This window comes from Ochlerotatus camptorhynchus, unplaced genomic scaffold (genome assembly GCF_037179485.1).
Source record: "Ochlerotatus camptorhynchus isolate MF236.1 unplaced genomic scaffold, CSIRO-AGI_Acam_v1.1 ptg000081l, whole genome shotgun sequence".
NCBI lineage: Eukaryota > Metazoa > Arthropoda > Insecta > Diptera > Culicidae > Ochlerotatus > Ochlerotatus camptorhynchus.
In genome coordinates, this window is record NW_027040571.1 from 1,588,986 (window position 1) to 1,612,479 (window position 23,494).

A 23,494-nucleotide genomic window follows, 5' to 3' on the forward strand; every position below is an offset into this window, starting at 1 on the left:
AAAGACTAAGTGGAATAAGGATCATGACCAGGGCGTCACAATATCAGCTTCGACCAATCGACCAAATCGATGCTTCGCAGCATTCTCTCTTTCTCCCGTCGCTCCATTGCACAGTGGTTTAGAATGCAGATTTAGGTGGAATGTGGTGGAATGATATTTTTTGAGCCAGAAATTGAAAATTTAGACTAAAAGTCTCTTCTACAAAGTTGTTCCTTATAGTAAGGCCCTCATTTTAATGACAATGAATTCTAGGGTGGTTCTTATTATCATTAAAATCAAAACTCTAACTGTTTTGTTTGAATAAATTAAGGTATGTATTTTTCGGCAAAGTTATAGCTGAGCTAATTTTAAGCAACTTAGTAAAAAAAACTTTTTTTGTATCTCTTAAATTTACCGGTTAAGAGCTATTTTCTTGAATTGAGTTAGGGTGTCTCTAAAAAAGCAGTTGTTTTGAACTAGTTTTCTAATTTCAAATTTCTCAGCAGAGGTGTCTCCAAATAACTTTTAGAAGGCGCAAATTTTTGCTGCACAAAGCTTGTCAATATCTTTCTCCGATCAAGAGTTATCGACGTTTTTCTACTAAAAATATGCCCTTTTAAAATATTAATATCTCTGGTTGGGGCAAACAAAAAAAAAGTTTTTTTACGGTCAACCAGTTTTAGTAAAAAATATGAATAACTTCAAATTGATTTTATACGAGTTTAAAAAATAACTTACCTCTAATTTTTTCGCATTATTGAGAATAACATACGTCCATTCAAATGACGTAAAAAAACTTTATTTTTGTTTGCCCCAACCAGAGATATTAACATTTAAAAAGGGCATATTTTTAGTAGAAAAACGTCAATAACTTTTGATTGGAGAAAGATACCGACAAGCTCTGTGCACCAAAAATGTGTGTCTTCTAAAGATCTAAAAGCTATTCCACGACACCTTTACTGAAAAATTTGAAATAAGAAAACTAGAGCAAAACAACTGTTTTTTCAGAGACACCCTAACTCAATTCAAGAAAATAGCTTTAAATCGGTAAATTTAAGAGATGCACAAAAGTTTTTTTTTAACAGAGTTGCTTAAAATTAGCTCAGCTATAAATGTATACCTTAATTTATTCAAACAAAAAAGTTAGATTTTTGGTTTTAATGATTACAAGTACCACCCTAGAATTCATTGTCATAAAAATGAGGGCCTAACTATAAGGAACAACTTTGTACAAGAGACTTTTAGTCTAAATTTTCAATTTCAGGCTCAAAACATATCATTCCACCTAAATCTGCATTCTGGACCACTGTGCATTTGTCTTTCTTTCAAGCTTCGGTGAAACGGACAAGCGAAAGAGCGTTCGACTTCGATAGTATCGTCTTTAGGCCAAGGGGGGGAGGTGGCTGTCAAATACGAACAATCGTCGCCTACCTCGCATAACTGGTTCCAAACGTAAACAAGCCATAAGAAACCTACAGCGTTTGTTTACGTTTGGAACCAGTTTCATACAAGATGATCAGTAGGCTGATTTGACAGCACATCCCCCCCCCAGCTTTAGGCCTGTATAGAGATCGAAGCGAAGCGAAAACCTCATACAAAATACTAAATTTTTCACCTGCGTGAAAAACGCAATTGGCAAATTTTTCACTTCACTTTGAACTGTAAACAGATACGATCCAACGAAATCTAATTTTGTGGATCGTATCTTTTTTTTTTTTTATTATTATAGTCACTTTAACGCTCTTGGGTCATTCGTGACTTGTCCGGGGGTGAGATTTGAACTCGTGACTTTGACGTGAGAGGTATGGATGCTAACCACTACGCCGGGGTCGCCCCCCTGGATCGTATCTTTTTCGATTACGTTTATTTTTTTTTCGCGCATGCAGCGCTAGCGAAAAGAGCAGCAGCTATGCGAAAAGTTGACGTTTCGAGAAAGAGCGTATCTGTCAGATTTTCGCTTCACCGGAGGTGTAAACTGATCGATTTCGTTTCACATGACTTGTAAACTGCGAAAAAAGGAAACTGTAAAATGTTCCACAAACATTTTTTCACAACCTTTTCGCTAGCGAAATTTCATGATTTTTCGTGTGCTTCAATTTTCGTTTCGCTTCGATCTGTATACTAGGCTTTTCATGAAACACATCAACAGAGGTTTCATGACGTAGGGTAAAGCGCTACTTCGTCGTAATCGCCCGTTCTATCGATCAGAAAAGATCAATAATATCAATGATTTCACCGTGCACAAATCAATAATAGGTTTGTTCCGATGCGTTAGTTCATTAGCTACAACATAAATACTGTTAGAGCGCATTGTATGAATATTTACGCTCATTGTTCTCAAAACAAAAGAAACGCTCCTAGCAAATCCCCTTTTTCTACGTTTATCCGTAGGACGAAGAAAATCTAATGGCGTTTCAATGCGTTACGACGGAATTGAAACTCGTAGAACGAATTTAGAATCAAGAAGCAGTGTTAGATTTTAGATAATATCTCAACAATGTGTGACTCTTTATCAAATCCAACGGTACGTATGGAAAGGTGAATAAATTTGCAAGTCATCTTTGACAGAAATATTCTATTTTTTGTTTAAAATCGTTCAGAAAAGAGAGGTAAAGCGCGGGTTGTGCTTAGTAGGACGGAAATTAGATCAAAAACCCTATAAGACGGAAAATTAAAAAAAGATCTTTAAAGCATTTCTCACGTGAAAACACTTGAAGATTACACGTAATATGATTAATTTATCTTCCATCCACATATTTATCTAAAAAAGATTTACGAGAACGGGATTATAACGCATTTTAAACAAATTGAAAGAGCGATGATAGAGTGTTCGTGAAAGGGGATTGAAAGCCATAATGAGGTTACGTTTAACAAGAAAATCAACGTTACTTACATTGAAAGCGATGAGCAAAGCAACGACGAGAAGATCCACAGCCAGCCTTTGCTTCTAAGCGTGCTACTATTTTATTTTTGTTTCTTGCTGATAGTCTAGCTAGGCGTTATAGAAATGAAGCGTTGAACACCTTTTTACGAGAGAAACAAAACTGGAGTTCATGTTAAGCGCCCATTACACATATCAATATATTGACAATAAATTGACATACTGACAATATTATTGAAAAGGTGATATTGAAGACGATGATTGATGACAAGTATTGACGAAAAGCTGATTTTAATTTCACTTTGTCAATACTCAGAATTTATTGACCATAAACCGTCAATTTCGCCGTCAATATCATCAATATACGAACCCAAGAAACCATTCAGAGTCACAAATAAGCATATATATTGAAATGCTGTATAACAGTTTACAATGCTGAATAAAACGGGTTATCGAATTATGTGCTGAAAAAAGCTCATTGAGATCGATCGGTGCACATTTGTTCCGCTGTTTGCTCTGATCTGATTAATTTACTTATTAAAAGCTTTATAAACGTTCACTGTCTTCTCGATTCTACACCAGAAGTTTGATCTAATAACAAACTGAATAAGTGTAATTTGCACATACATCGATGCTTTAATTCGACACTTTTCAATTGATTTAATAACATGCTTAATTAGACGTCCAATAAATGTTTTCTAGCTTCATTATTAGATTTCATTGTATTGCTTTACAATATTGCTGAATTTAGGTGGATACAGTCAGCATAATAGCTCTTGTACCACTATGCGTCCTTGTTGTAATCGCATGCTTTGTAAATGCTTTATAAACGACGTATTCATTATTCCACAACACTACTTCAGTCTTGTGTAGTGGTTACCGTTTCTGCTTTCTAAGTAGAAGGATGCGAGTTCAATCCCAAGCACAATCCTGTTTTTATTTGTGCTCTTCATCTAATCAATTTAAATCGTTATCATCGATCACATCACTCACGACAATGAATTCACTGATCTAGTTTAAAAAATATAACCTAGCATCCTTTCTTTGGAAATTGGAGAGATGAAAGAGATGGACTAAAGTAAGACAACGACGAACGAATTAATCATTTCCGCTGCACCTTGAAGGAGATATAGCCATAGAATTGCTATCAGGAATGTTGATAGGTGTTCAGTTTCAAGCAAGCTTTTATTGGTTATTGAGCTGCCCATAAGATGTATTCTAGGATAGCTCAGATGACAAGGCAAGCGGCTGTTGATCGGAAGGTAGATGGTTCGAATCCCATGCAACGACATGTTGTTGTAATGTGTTTAATAAATTTTCTAATATTTGTGTGGTGCGCCGCGCCGTGCTTCATCAGAAAAAATGCAAACAATCACTAAACAGACGTTTTTATTGTTCGAGTAAATTTACTCGCAGTTGAATAATCGTTTAATAAATGTATAATAGTGTCTTATTAAACGTTACTTCTTCTGATAGCCCAAGCGTATACAGCATCGCTGTTGAAGTAAACAATTATGTCTAATAATTGCTGAATAATCAAAATTTTGATCGAATAAGCTCTGTTACAACTCATGTAAGTCAAATAAAAGCTTCTCGAAACAGTTTATTCAACAACAAGTAGTTGAATGTTGTGGTTGAATAGATTCTCCAGATTTGTGTGAACAAAGCCTGAATAGAAGCTATTATTAAAAATTGTACAAGCATTATTAAGCATGCAGTTGAATAAAATCGTCAAAAAGTCGTTTCTTCAATAGGCGATTGTTTGTTGGGAATATTGACAACATTAATGACAAAACGTTAGAGGCCTTTTTACCCAATGTATTAAGATCAATATTACTTGTCTAAATTTCCCCACACAAGAAACATGGATCAACAAAAAAAGCACTCGGGTCCAAACAGAAACGATTGCTAAACCTGTATGTATAGAAAATACTAGCTACACACTGAATGAATTCGGATCACCGAAGTCGGTAAATTTTGCCGAGTTTTTGAACAGCTGAAAAGGTTGGTAAAATTTCAAATAGCCGTTACTCGAAGGAAATCAATAAAATCGACAAATTTTATTTGTATCATTGAATGAGGTTTATAATTTTTAAATTTTTCACAGTTGTGTAAACTTTTACCGAACAGTTCCGCAGTTCAAAAATTACCAAACAGCGGAGTCCTGTTTTAATTGATATATATAGGAAACCAATTTTCACCCAAAATTTACTTATACTTGCACATTTTAAATTAATTTACAGGATTTATAGAATAAATAGTTAGAACAACAATGTTTACCTAATTTTACCCATATCATAATGAAACACTAGTTTTATCATGATGAAAATCTTCTCATACTTTTTGGAAAATTACTATTGATCATTATCAATGTCGACTAATCACCAGTTTATTAACTAACATAGGATGTACCCAGTGGCGTACGCAAAGGGGGCATGAATAGCATGTTTGGTTACACATGAATTTCATGAGTACACATAAGAACTATGTGTCTGACACATATATATCATTTGTTTATCACATTGCAAAAATTTATGTGTGGGACACATCAAAATAATCATTGTATTTTTATTAGTGTAGGAGTCTTTATTTTTATTTTATTTCAAACTTTGATTATACCAATGCAACTGGAAGGCGTTTGTAATATTTGATAGTTATTTAATTGAATTTGATTTTAAATGTTTTTTCTTTGATTATATACATGCTTTTGGAAGGCGTTTTGATTTTTCCATTAAATTTAAATGGTTTGCATTATAGGACGCTAAGAGTATTTATTTTTATTTCTTTTTAATTTAATATTTAGTTTGAGAAAATTTGATTTTTCCTTTTAATTTTTTTTAAGCAAAAGGGGTGCAAGGGGTATTTAGTTGAATTTGATTTTATTTTTTAATTTTTGTTTCCTGAAATTGGAATTGTTGGTTTGTAACAGGGGGTGCTAGGGGTATTTAATTGAATTTAATTTTTTGTGTTTATTTTGATGATGAGCATGCTTGTGGAGGGCGTTTGAAAAATGGGGAAATTGGATGTGTGATTTCAAATATCTCTGCTGCAACAGGGGGCGCTAGGGGTCATTAACTGAATTTGATATTGTTTATACTTTGGTGGTGATACTAATGCAACTGAAAAGCATTTAAAATTGTTGAATTAATTGGAAATGTTGGTTTTAATGTTCCTGAAGCAATAAGGGGCGCTTGGGGTCTTAAAATGAATTTCATTTAATTGTTTAGTTTTTGTTTCCTGCAATTGTAATTATTGATTTGCAAAAGAAGATGCTAGGAATCTTAATTTAATTTCTTTTTGATACCTTAATGATACTTATGCAACTGAAAGGCGTTTGTAATGTTTGATGAAATTTGAACTGCTGGTTTAATGTCACTGAAGCAAGTAATCTTTAGCTAAATTTTATTTTATTGTTAAATTTTCGTTTCCTGAAATTGGAATTTTGTAACAGGGGGCGCTAAGAATCTTAATTTGATTTTTTTTTCATACTTGGATACTAATGCAATTGGAAAACTTTTGTATGACGAAATTGTAATTGTTGGATTTAATGTCACTGAAGCAACAGAGCTAGGGGTCTTTAATTGATTTTTTTTTGTTTTATTTTGATCATGAGCATGCTTTGGAAGGCGTTTTAAAATGGGGAAATTGCATGTGTGGTTTCAAATATCTCTGCTGCAACAGGGGGCGCTAGAGGTCTTTATTTGAATTTGATATTTTGATAACTTTGGTGATATTAATGAAACTGAAAAGTATTTGTAATGTTTCATGAAAATAGAAATGTTGGTTTTGATGTCCCTGAAGTAACAGGGGTGCAAGTGATCTTTAATTGAATTTGATTTTATTTTTTATTTTTGGTTTCCTGAAATTGTAATTATTGGTTTGTATCAGGGTGCGCTAGGAGTCTCTATTAAAATACTTATGATTATACTTATGCAAATGAAAGGCGCTTGAAATGTCTGATAAAATTGGAAATGCTGGTTTTAATGTCACTGAAGAAACAGGGGCGCTAAAGGGTCTTCAATGGAATTTGATATGTTTACTTTGATGATATGCATGCTTCTACAGGGTGTTAAGATAGATTCCAGAATTCAGCATTGTTGGTTCGTAACAGGGGGTGCTACGAATCTTTGTTTGAGTTTTATTTCATGCATTGATGATACTTATGCAACTGAAAAGCGTTTGTAATGTTTGATGAAATTGTGATTTTTGGATTCAATGTCTCTGAAGCAATTGAATTTGAATTGAAATTGAATTTTTTTCTTGTTTACTTTGTTGATATTCATGTTTTGTGGTTTCAAATATCTCTGATGCAACAGGGGGCCACTAGAGGTCTTTTATTGAATTTGATTTTATTTTTTATTTTCGGGGCATTGTGGTCTTAGAACTACCTCTATGATATAAAGCTGCTGCTTGTTTGTCACATTCGAGGCACACACACTATTTATGTCAAAGAATCAGTTGTACCTGAAGCAGTCATCCACAACTGAAATTTTGTATAGCTGCTAATCTATCTAATTTCGTCGTACTTCTAAAGCACGTTTTGGCTGTATCCCATAGAAACGTATTTTTCACTTTTTCGACCATAATTAAATTATGGACAGAAGTAAATAAATAAGGTTGTTACGATTTCCCACAACATGTGAAAAATAGCATCCAATTATTATTATGCCATCAGCGTGAAGGAATTCAAGAAAAATTAAAATAATTTAAAAAGCATTGATTTTCACCAGAAATGCGCAAAACTACCTCTCACTCATCTGGTTATATCTCAAAAGCTATTTGTCCAAATCATTTGCCCTTGAAAACGCATCAAGTAGAAGAGTTTTTCAAAGTGTGGTGAATATTTGAGCCCAAAATATTAAGAAATAAAAAATCCCGCCCATGATGAAAATAGGCCATTTTTTACAATTTCGATACCTGCCGGTAATCAGCCTGTTTACTGTAGCTACTATAACGATAACAAAATGTGGGAGCACTTATAATAATTTAAATTAAAAAACCTTCAAATTGACGTTCTAAGATCACAAATAGGTTATTTGGTTTTGGATTAATCTCTTATGAAGGTTGAAATTTTAAAAATCTCGAAAGCGCAGGGGTGTAGCCCAGAAGGATCTAGGCACTTTGGAGCAAAATAAAAATGCGTTTGTTCAGAATGCCAAAATAAGCGTTTTGGTCAAGTTTGGCTCAAATCGGTGACAAAGACCACAGGTTATGTACCCCCTTGAGCTGGAATGACCCATATTAGAACAGTTAGAACCAGCAATTGCTTCTAAGTTTTATGACTATTTCGTGGAGAGCGTTTCACTGATCAATCAATCTATTGAACTGGTCGATGTACCGGACGAAACAAAACAGAAGATTAATAGGAACTGTAGATTTGATGGTTTTCACCCAATTACATTAGATGAACTTAAAAATATTTGTTTTTTTAGGAAAAACGGCTGGAGCAGATAATGTTAATGCTAGAGTTATTCAAGATTGCTTTCATGTCATTCGACACACTCTGCTGGACCTCATCAATCATTGCAATTTGGGCACGTGCCGCAAATTTGGAAAGAATTTTTAGTTCCTGTACAAAAACTGGCTGGGACGATTAAAGCCGAAGAGTTTTGTCCCATCAACATGTTGCACACATTAGAGAAAATGTTGGAACTTGTTGTAAAAGGCCAGCTGTTAGAATATTTAAATAGTAACTGTTTGTTGATACCGGAACAATTGGGATACCAGGAAGGTCATTCTTGTGAAACCGCGTTAAACTTAGTGTTAGCTTAATGGTTAGCTATTGAAAATCTGGAAAGCAAGGAAAATGTAAGTAAGTAAATATTAACTCTTCAAAATTATTGGCGCCCTCAAAGCTATGAAGCGCCCCCTTTTGGAAGGTGGGCCTCCCCAAATGAAGAGGGCTGCGCACGCCAGTGGATGTACCGTGAACGTGGGTTATTCTGCGTGAGCAGTAATTCCGCGGACTTGTAATACATACAGTGTATCTCAAAATTGAGCGTAGGAATATCCTTAACTTTTAGAAAAAAACAGCTTTAAGGGGAGGTTCTCATTCAAAATTTTCGAAAGATCGATTCTTTTGTTATTGCAGTTTTTGAAAAGGAAAAGTGTCTACTATATTGTGTTGAAAGGGTTTTTCGATCCACGCACAAGAAAAGTTGCTAAAGGCCATTGTTCGATGCGGCGTCCCGGCCGCCATGGGACGCTCTCGGCTTTAAACGCGTTTATCTCGAAACATGATTTCTCGAAGCTGCGTACAACCTCATCTGAAAACGGTTCAATTTTTGACCATTCGAAAGAAAACCTTTTCATTGGAGGAATGACCAATAAAATCTACAAATTCTTCTGAAGCCTTAAAAAGGAAAAAAGTTGTGAAAAATCGACCAAAAAGTTTGAGATCGCACCTTTCGTCAAATTTGAAGTTTTTGTATCCGTTCGTAGGTCATTCATCCAATGAATTTAGTTCACTTTAAAGCCTCATTAATCGTGTTGTGTTTCAGATCGATCCTGAGGTACCAGGCTGTACGCAGTTTGACAATTCCAGGCGTACACTGACTTACTCAAAACGTGACCACGGGCGCCATTTTGATTTTTTTTCACCTTGTAAAAATTTGGAAATAAAGACCAAGTTCTAAGCTTTTTTTAATTTCAAAACCGCAATGTTGGGCTCATTTGGTTGCGATTATTAAAAGCAAGAGTTGTTTGAGAAAAACGCGTTTTCCTTGAAAAACCTTAATATCTTGAAATGTAATTAACTAAACGTTTTGAAATTTTGCTCATTTTTAGTAATAATAAAGACTATTCATATTCCACTAATTTTAATAAAATTCGTCCACTAGGTAAACAGTTGTAAAGGGCGAACACGAAATTATTGCGACACATTCAACAGGGCATAATTTTTTACCATTGGGTAAAAATCAACCAAATTTTGCACACTTTCTCATTGATGTGTATTGTGTACATGCTGTCAAACTCGAAGTCGTGTTTTTCGATTCAACGAAAATGGAGGTGAACCAACGCGAGTTGAGAGAACAAATTCTTTCAAAACACCTGGAATTTCCTGACCTGTCGCACCAGCAGTTGGGAAAAATGTTGAACATTCACCATTCAACCGTCTCCAGAGTGTTGAAGCGGTTCCAGGAGCGGTTGACGTTGGACCACGGCAAAGGAGCTGGAAGAAAACCGGGACCGGAGAACAAAAAGACGGAGGGAAAGGTGAAGCGGATGATTAAAGCAAATCCCAACGTCTCAAGCCGTGATTTGGCTAAAAAGATCGGCATGTCGCAGAGCTACGTCCAGAATGCAAAGAAGAGAGCTGGACTACATACATACAAGGTACAGAACTTCCCAAACCGCGATGAGCGGCAACAATCGACGGCTAAAACTCGGGCACGGAAGCTCTACGAGAAGATGCTGACAAGATATGGCTGCTGTGTGATGGACGACGAAACGTATATAAAAGCCGATTTTAAGCAAATTCCGGGGTTGGAGTTTTTCACCGGCAAGAGCAAGTTCGATGTGGACGACAAATTTAAGAAGAAGAAAATGTCGAAGTTCGCCTCCAAATATCTCATTTGGCAGGCCATCTGCTCTTGCGGACTGAGGAGTGAGCCTTTCGTGACAAAGGGCACAGTAAATGGCGAGATCTACAAATCTGAGATTTGGCATCATGCCACTATTCTAAATGTGTCCTGGAGTGGTATGAGGCCAATTCTGTCCATTTTGTTCCAAAGGACATGAATCCGCCAAACTGTCCGGAGCTACGCCCGGTGGAGCAGTACTGGGCAATAATGAAGCGGGAACTTCGGAAGAGCAAGAAGACAGTCAAAGACGAGAAGGACATGTTAAGAAAATGGAAAAAAAAACTGAGAAACTGGTACCGGATGACACTGTAAAGACTTTGATGGAGGGCATCAAGCGAAAATGCGTTCAATTTTACACTCAAGGCTCCATCGATTAACTTTTCTTTTGATTTTTGAAGTAAATATTAAAACTACCCTAAAATTTTGGTTTGATTCTAAACATTATAAGAAAATTGGCATGACATTTTCGGTGTCGCAATAATTTCGTGTTCGCCCTTTAAATCGCGCGTTTTACTAAAAAGAAATCTAACTTCATACAGGTTATTCAAATGAAGCGTAAAACTAAAACGAGAAATCTGTTTAACCACCAACCAAGATTAAAAAAAAATCAGAATGTTTCAAAAAATGTTCCACTAGGGTGTACGCTCAATTTTGCGATACACTGTACATCGTCATCAATATGACCATTTAAATAATATTGTCAGTATGACCATTTACTATCACTATATTGACCCGTGTAACGAGCGCTTTAGCGTGTTGTAATTAATGTTGTCAATATTTGTATTGATAATATTGTAAGGAAAATTGACAATACGATATTTGACAATATCGATGATCGATGCAAAACAAAATCAAGGAAAAAACCCGAATTTATCCACCTATGGTGTGATCAGACCCTTCTTACTTATTCAAGTTTATTTATTTTATTGTCATTATCAGTGACCAAGCCCCCCACCCCCGTGTCATCCAGTGACGCTACGCCACTGCCTGGGGGTACCCGGAATATATCCGGGTGTAGTCTATTTGGTGAGGCTACCAATCACCTTATCATCGTATTTTAATGTGATTTAATGGGTTTTAATTCAATTCATATTCAAGCAACTTCCCCGGGGTACCCGGAACATGTCCAAGTGTGTCCAATGTGGTCTGGAACACTTAACACGACTTGCATTGATCTTATTTTTGAATTCTGTAGTAATTTGATGTGTCGCATGATGGTTTTGATACGTTTTCCGTTAAATCCAGCGTGAAGGCCCATATTCACCGGATCTTATTCCGGCCATATCTCCGGAACCGGTTCACCGATTCTAAAACCGTTCAATAGCGTTCAATGGGACCCCAAGACCTATCATTTGGCGCCGAGTTTGTCCAAATCGGTTGAGCGGTTGCTGAGAAACGTGAGCGCATTCATTTCGTTACATACATACACACACACATACACACAGACATGTTCCGATCTCGTCGAGCTGAGTCGAATGGTATATGACACTCGGCCCTCCGGGCCTCGGATCGATAGTCGGTTTTTCAAGTGATATCTATACCCTTCTTTGTAAGAAGGGTAAAAAGTAATAGGGGTTTTGATCTAATTTCCGTCCTACTAAGCACAACCTGCGCTTTACCTCTCTTGTCCGAACGAGTTTATACAAAAAATGGAATATTCCTGTCAAGAGTCACAAATTGTTGAGATATTGTTTAAAATCTAATACTGCTTCTTGATTCTAAATTCGTTCTATGAGTTTCAATACCGTCCTAACGCATTGAAACTCCATTCGATTTTCTTCGTCCTACGGATAAACGTAGAAAAAGGGGATTCGTTAGGAGCGCTTCTTTTGTCTTGGACCCTAGGGGAAATGGATGTAAGTCGGCCTAAATGCTCCTAATTTGGGCCCATACATAATTTCAGCAATCGACTAAATTTTCAATAGCGACCAAAAAATATCTATTAGCACCGTCCCAATGACGCGTTTATCTTGATAAAATTGATAAATAGCAGATTTTCAGCGATGGGCCCAATCTTAGATCCATACGCCAACATTAGAGTCATTTCCCCTAGTTATTTATTTCAGAAACTAGAGCGTGGAAAATTCAGAATATTTGTGTACACTGATTTTTTTTTTTTTGAGCAATTTTGGACGCTACTTTGAAGCAGTAACTAGAGGTTTGAATGATGCTCAGCACGGAAAACAAGATCGACGGAAAACAAATCAAGGAAAAAAAATCAAGAGATTGATTGAGTAGTAGAAAAATAAAACAAAAAAGCTAAAAACTGGAGCCCTAGTGCCATAAATGACAAACGCACCCTAGTTTGCAGGCATTTTTTAGCATATTTAAGTAATTTTGGAGATTTAATTGTCGTTTTGGCTTGGCCAGGGGGTGCGACATATCTAAATCTCAATATTAGGTGGTTCAAAAATTTCTCGCTAGCGAATCACGAGCGTATACGAGGTAATATTTTTTCATACGTTGCATCTCAATCCATCTACTTGCATCGCTCTCCACCTTTTTGCAGGAAATCTTCAAAATTTCCATAATTCTTCTTTCTATCTACTAAGCGTGAGCGCATTTCTAAACAGCAAGGCATTTTTTTCTTGAAACTTAGATAAAGTCGCCTCATTCGGGCTTGACAGTTGTATTCTTCTGTATTCAATATTGGTGGGTCGCGAGCTTATGGAATCTCTCAAAGTGGGTCACATTCAAGAAAAGATTGAGAAACGCTGCTTTAAATATTTCATAGTGAAGCTGAACTATCTTTCAAAATAATGTCAAAAAACGCTTAAGGAACATACATAAATGTCGTGGAACTTGATGGGAGTGGGGGTTTTCAAAAGTTATGACAAGTAATGTATAAGTAGACTGGCCCACATTTATATGGGAGAAATTTTTTATCATTTTTTTCAACGGGCCAACCCTCAGATTTATGCCAATAAGTGAGAAAACCACTCTCTGTGAATGTCAGCTCATTTGAATGTCGCACGAGCAGGTGCTTTTGATTTAAAGTTCATATGGGGATTTTTGGTTGAAAAGTGTGGGGAAATAACATTATTTCACGCTTCCGTGCTTAGAACTGGTTCAGCAAACTCGATTTTGCTCAGAATTTAAGCACATGCAGTTTAAACTATAAGATACAGTAAGTATTATAGAGATATTCATTCTTGAATTTATAAGTGCATTTTGTTGGTATATTCCAACAAATGCAACGTATCAACTAGATTACCAATAAAATTTAAAAGTTTGCATTTTTCACAGGTCAACATCCAGACTCTTGTCCCGCTCTTTGAATGTTTCAGTTGTTTTTGACGTAAGACGGGCTGGCACTTTGGGTTTATTTTTTATATTGGGGATTTGGTTGAAATTTTCAGATACAAAACAATCATATGCATTCAAAAGCAAATATATCAATCAAACTAACTGGATTCATGATGCAGCATTCAGCAAAGTTGTTACTCATTTCAAACAAGTTTTGAAAATCTAAATCAAATCTAGAATAAGCGAACCTTTTAATGATCGAAAGAGTGTAGGGATGTCATTTTTTCATATATTTTATCCAAATTTCCCATACAAAATTAAAACTAAAAGCGCCAGTTCATATTACAATCAAATGAGCTGAAACATTCAAAGAATGGTTTTCGCCTCTAAAGGAACAAAGCTAGGGGTTAGCCCGGGGAAAATTAGAACTTTTACTTTTGTGGGCCAGTCTAATGTATAAGGTTAGCAAAATTGGTTAAAAATATGCTACTTCATTTATGGATGGTCCCTTATGGATATTTCGGAAATAACTACTTATGCCCCAAATAGAAAACAAAATCCCATACTTATATCTGTTGCCAACAGTAACAACGATATTGCACAGGGCCCTAAAAATAACGACCTCAGAAGAATCCTTCGGCAGCATTTTTCCGTTTCCTATAGCATATTCTTCCCACGTATAATCCCGTGCCTGTGGGTGGTGCCACCCCACCCACTCCGGCTATAAATATCGATTAAGTAATCACTATTATCACATGTATTAGTGGTGGGTGATACAGAGCCACACTTGCTGTGTGCTGCTTTTTGCTGTTGCACTCCTTCTTCAGATGTGTTCTTTCTAATAGACTTTGCGAGGACGGAAACGAAGAAAGAGTACAAGCAGACCGCATCAGTGGCAACCAGTTACGCCGTCTTAGGCTTAGCAGCACATGCACGCTGTCACGCCAAAATTCATTCCCCAGTTAAAGCACACCAGGGGAAAAATTGTACTAAGAAATCAAAAAAGTGAGCCGAAGTGATTAATCACACTTGGAGGGTTTGAAGAAGGAACTTAATGTATTTCCATGAAATATTACTTTGAAATGTATGTGTGCCGGGCCTTCCGAAAAAGAGGGGGTGAATTTTAAATGGGATCACGTATCGTTTGATTTTTTATTTGTGTAAAAGCACTCGTAGAAATGAACGCGACACACATGAATAACAATCATGCTTGGCTGGTTTCGAAAAAAGGTAAATGGTGAATAAACAAAAATCAATTATCCGTCAAGTGCAATCCGGATGATTAACGATACAAAAACGCTAAGGGTGTTTTCACAGCAAAATCTGAAACTGAATCGATGAACCCAGCACACAAGTGAACACATCGATAAAAAGGTTAATTATGTGTAGATCCACTACAGACGGTTCACCCAGTTTTATGGCACAGAAATCGATTTCTGTTCTCCCTCGGTTTGCTACATGAATGACGGAAGACAGATCCATTTGTGTACACATAAATATAGCGACTGAATTGAACTTGCTTGGATGTGTTACCGTTACCTCGATTAAAACCCTTGAACTAGATTTGGACAGTTTCCAATTTGCAGCAACTTCTTGAAATTGATATAATTTTATACGATACCTACATGTGATAAATCGTTACTGCAGAGTAACACATACACTTGCAGACGATGATCATGAGCGACCGTCATTGCTGAACTTGATCAGAAAAATTCAAAGGTTTCCATTTTCAGTATGCTAAATTTATGCGGCCTCGGGTATAACTTTTGCTCATTAAAAACCATTTGTTTTTGTCCTTTCACATCGTTGCGGCCAAAGCTGAACCGATGTTTTCGTTCGTTAGATAGGAAATTATTCCAATTTAAAATAAAGGAGATGAGTCGGAAAAAAGTTGATCATTTTTCACAGCGTGTGAAAAATTGGATTTTCACGGTGTCAGAGTACAGCGGCGGTTGGCGATTTTTTTTTATGTGTCAGTTTGTTTACATGCATACTTTTTCTGCCTTTATTACGTAACATGAATTGTGCTTGTTGGCAAAGTCAAATTAAGTAATAAAAAATGTGTGAGTAATGTTGTACACCATGATTTTTATGCTTCCTTGACTTATTCTAGGCTATTGATTATAATGCATCATTTGCATTGGTTTTTGCAACCGTGGAAAAAATGTGGCTATTTTCTGCCGCATCTCATCGACCAATCTATGATGATTATGGTCCCACCTCTTACCCCTATCGGCATTTGCAATTGGGTTGTTCCATCTCATGTTGCAATTGGTGGTACAGTCAATTCTCCTTAACTCGTTATTGATAGGACCATCGAGTTAGGGAGGATATCGAATTACGGAGGTAGGATTTGAAAATTTATATGGGAAAAGAGTCAAAGTAGCCGAGATTTCCATTGAGTTAGGAAGAATATCGAGTTAGAGTAAGAGAGAGTTGACTGTTTATCTGGAAAGGCCTCCTGCGGTCTTTCTTTCATTTAAAAAGTTTAAAAAAATCCATTTCTCTAAAATGCTTCGATATATTGAATAATGGTACTTTATTGAAATTAATGGGTAGTTTTTCATAGCAAGTCCTAAATAAAAATGATCAGTTCATTAAGTATTATGAAAATATTTGCGATAAGCTTCGATTGCAAAGTGGTCCAGAAGCCGTACTTAGGTGGAATAAATTGTGTGTGCCTCAATGCTCACCAATGTAAATTCTAGAGCAGTGTTGGAAAAATCATTTTCAAAAAAAGTTCTATCACAGCTCATTGCAGAGATAAATCCCAAAGGAACTTCTCACAAAAAGTTCGCGAACGAGAGATGATAAAAACTTCATGAAAGCGTAGAGCGAGAGAAATTTTCATTTCGTATCGCGAAAGATCTTTTGTCTCTCCATCTCACATCATTTCATACGTACTCGTGATTCGAACCAACCAAATATCCCCTCAGCTTTGTTTCTTTTTTTCCAGCGAGTAAAGGTAGGCGATGATCACGCGAGAGTGTCTGTTTGTTTTCTTCTCGTTCTCCGATATTTTTCGCATCCTTCACATTAAATACCATTTCCAGAGAACTTTGAGATTTGGGCGTAATTGCTTTTGTAAACAAACACGTCATTCAGCGATTTCTCACGAATCAAAGCACAATCTAGCGAACTATACTATACCAAATGAATCATTCATCTACCTGTCTGTGTTGTTAGTTTTTTTAGATTGAACTTTAATTCACGAGAAATCGGCGAATTAAGTGTGTGTTTACAAAAGAAATTACGCCCTAATCTCAAAGTTTTCCGGATTTATTTATAGTTTTAGTTCTCAATGCAACCAGCTAATAATAGATACTTGTAACCAGTGCTGTAAATTTTCATATCATTCGATTGAAGATGAACCACTGCAACCATTCACAGAATTGTGTAAACGAATTCTCACATGACCATAATTTGAAGAGCCCCTTTCTCATTCGAAGCTCATTGTCACTGTCAATTGATTCACTCAGTATCATTGGTATTGGCTCAGTAGTGGAGTATGGAAGAAATCCAGGAAAATGGTCCCGAACAGACAAGTCGACCCGATGTCGGATCAATGTAAGGCTAATTTAAGGTCGATGTCGACCCAATGTCGTGTTAATGTCGGGTCAATTTTGGGTTTATGTCGGGTCAATGTCGGGTCAACATCGGGTTGGGGTTTGATAGAAGTCAGGTTGGTGTCGGGTTGGCTTAGCTTTTTCGCCGGAATGTCGACCAGAGCTCCGTTTGTGTGTAGGTTACACTCAATCGAATGATATATAGCGTTTCTCAAATGAGAATGATCCATGCCTTCGTCAAATGACTAAGCAACTGATATCACCCATTCGGAGGAGGTCCCCTTTGATAGCGAATAGCTACTTTTCTAATTTTCATCAAAAATGTTCAAATGATTTTGAGAATTTACAGCACTGGTAATAGCACAGTGAAAAAGTTCACCACCACCTATATTCCCAACCATCCCCCTGCATATAATTATTGCATAAGAGCTTACAGGAACGATATTACGAACACTAGTGATGAGAGGAGCCATGCATTAACTGTATTTCGTGAAAATGAGGATACATTAGGCGCTCCTCCTTCCGCAACCCCCTATCCTGAGGAACGGTTTTAATATAAAAATTGCTAGTCACAAAATCTTACACTACCCTCCCCGTTCCTCGTTAATGTCGCGTTGACACTTGTGCTGATTCATTCATTTTTTTTGCCAGAAACCAATGCACCAATCAATCAGTTGCACAAAACTGTTCACATCATCCTGATAACGGCTACTTTAAACAACAGGCGCCAGTAGACAGCCAGGTACCAGACTTATCAGTCTTTAGATATTGTATTGATTTACTCGGGATAGCTTTCTGTCTATAATCTTTCCCTTGTGAAATGTGCAGTGCAATTTTCAAGAACGAATGTGGTGTAAAGAGATAGAGAGAAAAAATGATCTGATATTTCTCGTATCCTCACGTTGGTGATTCGAGTTAAAGTTCGCGATATCTCATTCTCTCATCCCAGAAAGTTCGCTCAGGAAATATTGGAGTGTGAAACTAGTGAGGGAAAGTTCCCAAGAGAAAACGTATCGCAAGCGAAAATGATATTTTGGTGAGAATTCCATCACTGTTCTAGAGTCAAGTCGATTTTTTTCGAGTGCTCTATTTTTATTTTCTTGACAAACCTTATAAAAAACACATGAAGTTCTGAAATCCTCGTAAGTGGTGAAGATGTGGATGAAGACCTGGAAAACCGATGTCAATAAATCGAATATGCTAAGTCTAGATAGCTAATTCATCAAAATATAAGTAGCGCTAGCTGCCATCGCTTCATACATTAATGGAACATCGTGTTTACTTACTATGAAGGGCCGTAGTCAACGTTGGCCATGGATTAGTGTGTTGTGTTTTTATTGGATTTTTTGATTAAATAATGAAATGTTAATTGCAATGTAATTATAATGAGGAACATACTTTAAGAGTTCTTCTTACTCTTCCTTGTAGGCGGCTTCAGTTTAGCTTCCACCTTCATCCATGCCTTAAAATCCCTTACTTCTTTAATTTTTTTTTCCTTCAGCAGCTTCCCGGTTCTTGGCCTCCTCTTCGTTCTTTATCCGTTCCTTCTACTATCCACTATCTGTAGTAGTAAAAAGAATAATTGTTGTACTTGAAAACAGGTTGTCCAATACCACCACCTCTTCTTACAGGACCTCAACCGCTTCCTCGTTTAGCGATGCACCTCCAGTCGCTACACTAGTGTACGTACTGGTCTCTTCCTCATTCCGTTGTTGGTTTTTCTCTTCCGTTTCTTATTGTACTGGAGGCTTCCGATCCATCCACTTGGGGCAGATGCCACTCCGTCTTACAAAGGAAACACAAATTGGTGTTCCCTTGATAGAATATGTTCCCCTTTCTATTGAGGAAATGCTGCGAGCTGGGAATCTCCTTTTTTACATTCATATAAAGACCCCGTAATGTGTGCATATCGAGACCTAAGGCATCTGGATATTGCTCCCGAACTACACGCTTTACATCACCGCATTTCCCTAGCACCAATGCTAGATCGTTATCCGTGACTTTTGCAAGGAGGTCGTACACTCTAACATATTGCAGGCGACATGCATACCTCGACTGACTTCCCATCGGCATAATGGAAAATTAAATGTTAACGGGTATGTAGCAGACAATGAAGCATCGAATCCTCTGATTTGAATTTGATGAACATAGATTATTCCTCCGCTATGCAATATGTAGCGATCTTCTGAGTGGGATCCGGGTCCGGCGATTGCAAACAAAACAATTCCCAATTTCTTCCATTGATGGTTTCGGTGAGCCATGTGGGAAGCTGAATCTTATTGTCAGCTTTATTTTAACGGACTTCTCCAGTTGTTTGCATCCAACGGTACAACGGCAAAACCGAACGAACTTCAAACAATGAAAAAGCACAAACACAATGAGTTGCTATCGAAAAACGGACTATCGCGTGATTCGGAAAAAAAACACACACAGCTGCTTGTGTCGACAGCTACGATCAAACTGGACTAGTGGCGTCTGTAATAATGAAATAAAGACAGATGACAAATATGTGTCTGTTTTGTAGCAATTCGCTGCATATGAAATCGCGATACAACAAGGTTCAGAAAAATGATAGCTATTATTTACTGTTCTACAGAATGTGAAATCGCGCACTCAACTAATTGCAAAATGGACGAGTTGCTTGCATCGATGAAAGCCTTACAAGCAAGCATGGTAAAAATCGTTTCGTTTTGCATTTACTACTGACTCACACGCATACAACATCCGAAACGAGCAGTAGCATGTTCGAGCCGCACTGATTTCGTTCACATTCACATTGCTTCTATTTTCTTCGATGAACGCAGTATTGAGCAAAACAGACAACTGAGCGAAAAATGAATGATATTGAGTGTAGTTGTGTGAATGATTCCTCACTTATTATTTTTTGCATGTTGATTACGATTGCATTCTACTGAGCAGTACTGAGATTTGTCATTCGCAGACTTTCTCCCGATATTAACAGATTTTTTTTCACATAGTCAAAATCTTATCAATTTTTTCGTCAATGACATAGATTCACCTGGTATCAAAAAGCGTGATTTAGTGCATTCTGTGCCACATTATTGTTGTCCATACGTATATGATATGTGACGCTATTATTTGCACCGTTCAGCTTGAGTTGGTCCTTTCCAACCAACATTTTCAGCTTTATAAGCCAACTTTTGTTTGACAATCTGTCAATTTAGCCCCACTGATAGTGCCTTATTCATTTTTCGGTTTTCAATAGCGCACTTTTGCAGGAATTTAATATTTTGCCGTTTTCTTTAATTTAATTAAATGCAAAATCTGAATGGCTGTGAGAGCAAAAACAAAAAAAAAATAACCAACATCATCTTCAATGGAATTGTCAAAGTTTTCATCGCATTTCCCAGCGGTAATGAACGCGCAAAAATTATAGAAACTGCAAACGTTTATGTTTTTTTATCAGTAACGGTTTACAAGTGCTATTGAAGCTTCTTTGATTGAAGTGCTATAGAGAGAAGATTCAAGTTCAAACGGAGGCCACTTGTATGCGGGTATTTTTCAGCCAGAAATTGCTTCTCAGTAAGACATCGGATATGCAATAGATAGAATCAAGGAAAGGATGCTGATTGTGTTGGTTTTATTTTTGTTTCAGCCATCAGAAATCAGCTGGCCCTGTTGTACGTCGATAACCGCGAATTGACCCAGTGCCTACCAGTTCGCCATTTGGCCGTTTGATGGACAAGATTCATTATAGGGTAACTGATGATGGTTGGACCTATTTAGGCCGGTTTCACACGACGTCAACATTCATGTCGTATTTTTATTATGAATTCAACATATAATTATGAAAAATGCGTGATTAAGGGAAAGATCTACCTCTCTTGTTCCTAATAATAACATAAAAAGTTAAATATTATGAACAAATGATTTTATAAAACGTTTTTATTCAGCAAAGAATTATGATGGACCTATACTGATCTTGGTTGGACCTATTTTTGCAAATGCTATTATTGCCCATATTTGTTCAAAAAAATTTGTTTAGAGCTTATTGGTATCATGAAAGAACCCTTTTATACAGTTTTTATGAATTTGCTATTTAAAAAAATCAAGAAATTTGAGTTTGACTTCGTTTTTAAAAAAGTTCACTTTCCACGCGTTAGCTATTCATCATGGCTCATTTTCTCGGAAATCATTGACCCGATATGGAAAATTTTTCACGTCTAAATATAGGTATTGTGGTCTCATTGAAAGCTATCGAATATTTTTGGAATCGGTCAACTGGTTCCGGAGATATGTATGTCTGGAACAAGTTCCAGGGTATATGGAACATGGACCTAAATTGACATGGCAGGAATAAAACCTATCATGCGACACTTCACATTACTTCCAAATTCGATAACAAGATCAATAACAAAATTGATTGCCTTGGACCACAATGGCCACTTCCGGGCATGTTCTGGGTGCCCCGGGAAATTTAGGGGCTTAAAATGACAGAATATTAGAACTTAATTCCGGTTTTATAGTTCTTTTTCTTCTAGGAGTTTTTTCTTTCGCAAATAAGTTTCAGTTAGCAATTTTTAGTTTGTTAACATTTTATTTCAAGTTAATTCACACATAGAAGGTGTATGAGAAGTGCTTAATGAAAATTCAAATAAACAGATTTTTTCTGCGCTTTCGTGGTAGTTTGGAAATCGGTGGTTACCTTTTCAGCCAACCTGACGATGGAATTCCTCCTTTAAATTTACGCCTAGCTAGTGATGCAATGTCTTAAGCAGCTTCCAAGATTTTTTTTTTTTTTTGGTCGTCTTGGGACTGCCAGAAGCAGCGCACATACAAATCCAATCCGCAGGCTGGTTCTCCAAATCAACACTCAACACTATTTCCCTTCCATATTTCTTGCCGCGGATTCTCTTAATTTTTGTGTGAAGTGTCGTTTTCGGAATATTGTACCTGTTCTGTGCCTGATACGCGGTAAGTGCTTTATTTCTTACTAAAGAACAGCCTCTTGAAGATTTTCGACCGTATAACTCTTGAAATGGCTAAAGAACATTTTTTCAATCGAAGAAACTGATCACTCGACCAAAACGAAATCGAATTTCAAATCAGCTGCGCATGAAGGATGTAGACAAACCGAAGCGCACCTAGCGGCCGTCTTAGGAAACACATAGGTCCATCCATCATCATGCGTAGGTCCAACCATGATCATATTCATCTATTCGAATTTCGTCAATTATTCAAACATTTTAGTGAAACCAATGGATAAATGGCGTACTAACGTGCTGTTTACACCTTAAAGCAGTATTTTACTGCATGAAAATAAAAATAAATGTGAAAAATATTCCCTTTTTGTATGTTTGAAAGTAAGGCATGATGACGAGCTAATGCGTTAAAAGTGAACTGTTTTGAAAACACATTGAAACTCAATTGTTTTGAAGTTTTTTTTTTCATTAAAACAAGGAAAGAGTTTTTTATGATAGTAAAGTGATCTTTGAAAAAAAATAGCGAAGATTGACTAAACAGCGATTAAAAAAAAAGGTCCAACCATCATCAGTTTTTGGATAGGTCCAACCAAAATCAATTACCCTAGTTAATTTGAAACCGCGGAGATCGTTGTGCGAAGAATTTCTTGTACCGTTTTTTTCGTGTTTTGTGAAGTTTAAATTAGTGTTCCTTCAACCAGGTTCCATTTACTCTATTGGCTATTCAGTACCTCTTCAACCGCCGATCTTCAACATCGATCGGCTTGGTTGGCCTCTCGGGAGCTTGCACCAACGCACTATGGGCAAAAATGGGTCAAAAATTACCCAAAATTCAATATCTCAACAGCACGCTGAATACCGGCCATGAAAAAAAACTTTTCCGTAGGGAAATCGTTCGAGGAATCGATTGCACGTGGTCCTATAGACCGGAGAGCCTTGTAGGTATGTGTTTTGGACCATTTTACCCCATTTTTCTCTACCTTTGGGAGGAAATGTTTTTTCACAACTCTATTTTTCGTAAAACATAAGCACTTTATGCATGGTTTTAGAATACTTTGTCTTTACACAACAGCTCATGAGATATTAGGGGAATACGGGGTACACTTTATAGGGGAGTAAGGGGTAAAAGTGAACCCTCGCTAAATTTATTTTAATTCATAAAAATGTTGAACGATGCGATTATTTGAATGAACCCAAAGGTTGCCTGCAAAAATAAGATTTTTTTTTTTGAAATTTTAAGGTTAATTGGGGTTAAATAAGTTTTAATTTACTGCTATCTGTTTTAAAAGAGTTTTC

At 36.7% G+C, this 23,494-nt stretch overlaps 1 protein-coding gene and 1 long non-coding RNA gene across 2 annotated transcripts in view; one reads left to right on the top strand and one right to left on the bottom strand.

The window, feature by feature from the left end:
• Positions 1–20,954, top strand: part of LOC135698031 (uncharacterized) — a 77,294-nt gene extending 56,340 nt beyond the window's left edge. The window contains exon 7 of the mRNA XM_065217900.1: positions 20,872–20,954. Within this exon, the coding sequence (XP_065073972.1) occupies positions 20,872–20,954 (83 nt within the window). The remainder of the gene's footprint in view (positions 1–20,871) is intronic.
• The window catches only part of LOC135698025 (uncharacterized), a 132,685-nt gene that overhangs the window by 91,632 nt on the left and 17,559 nt on the right, over positions 1–23,494 (bottom strand). The gene's annotated exons all lie outside the window — the stretch shown is intronic.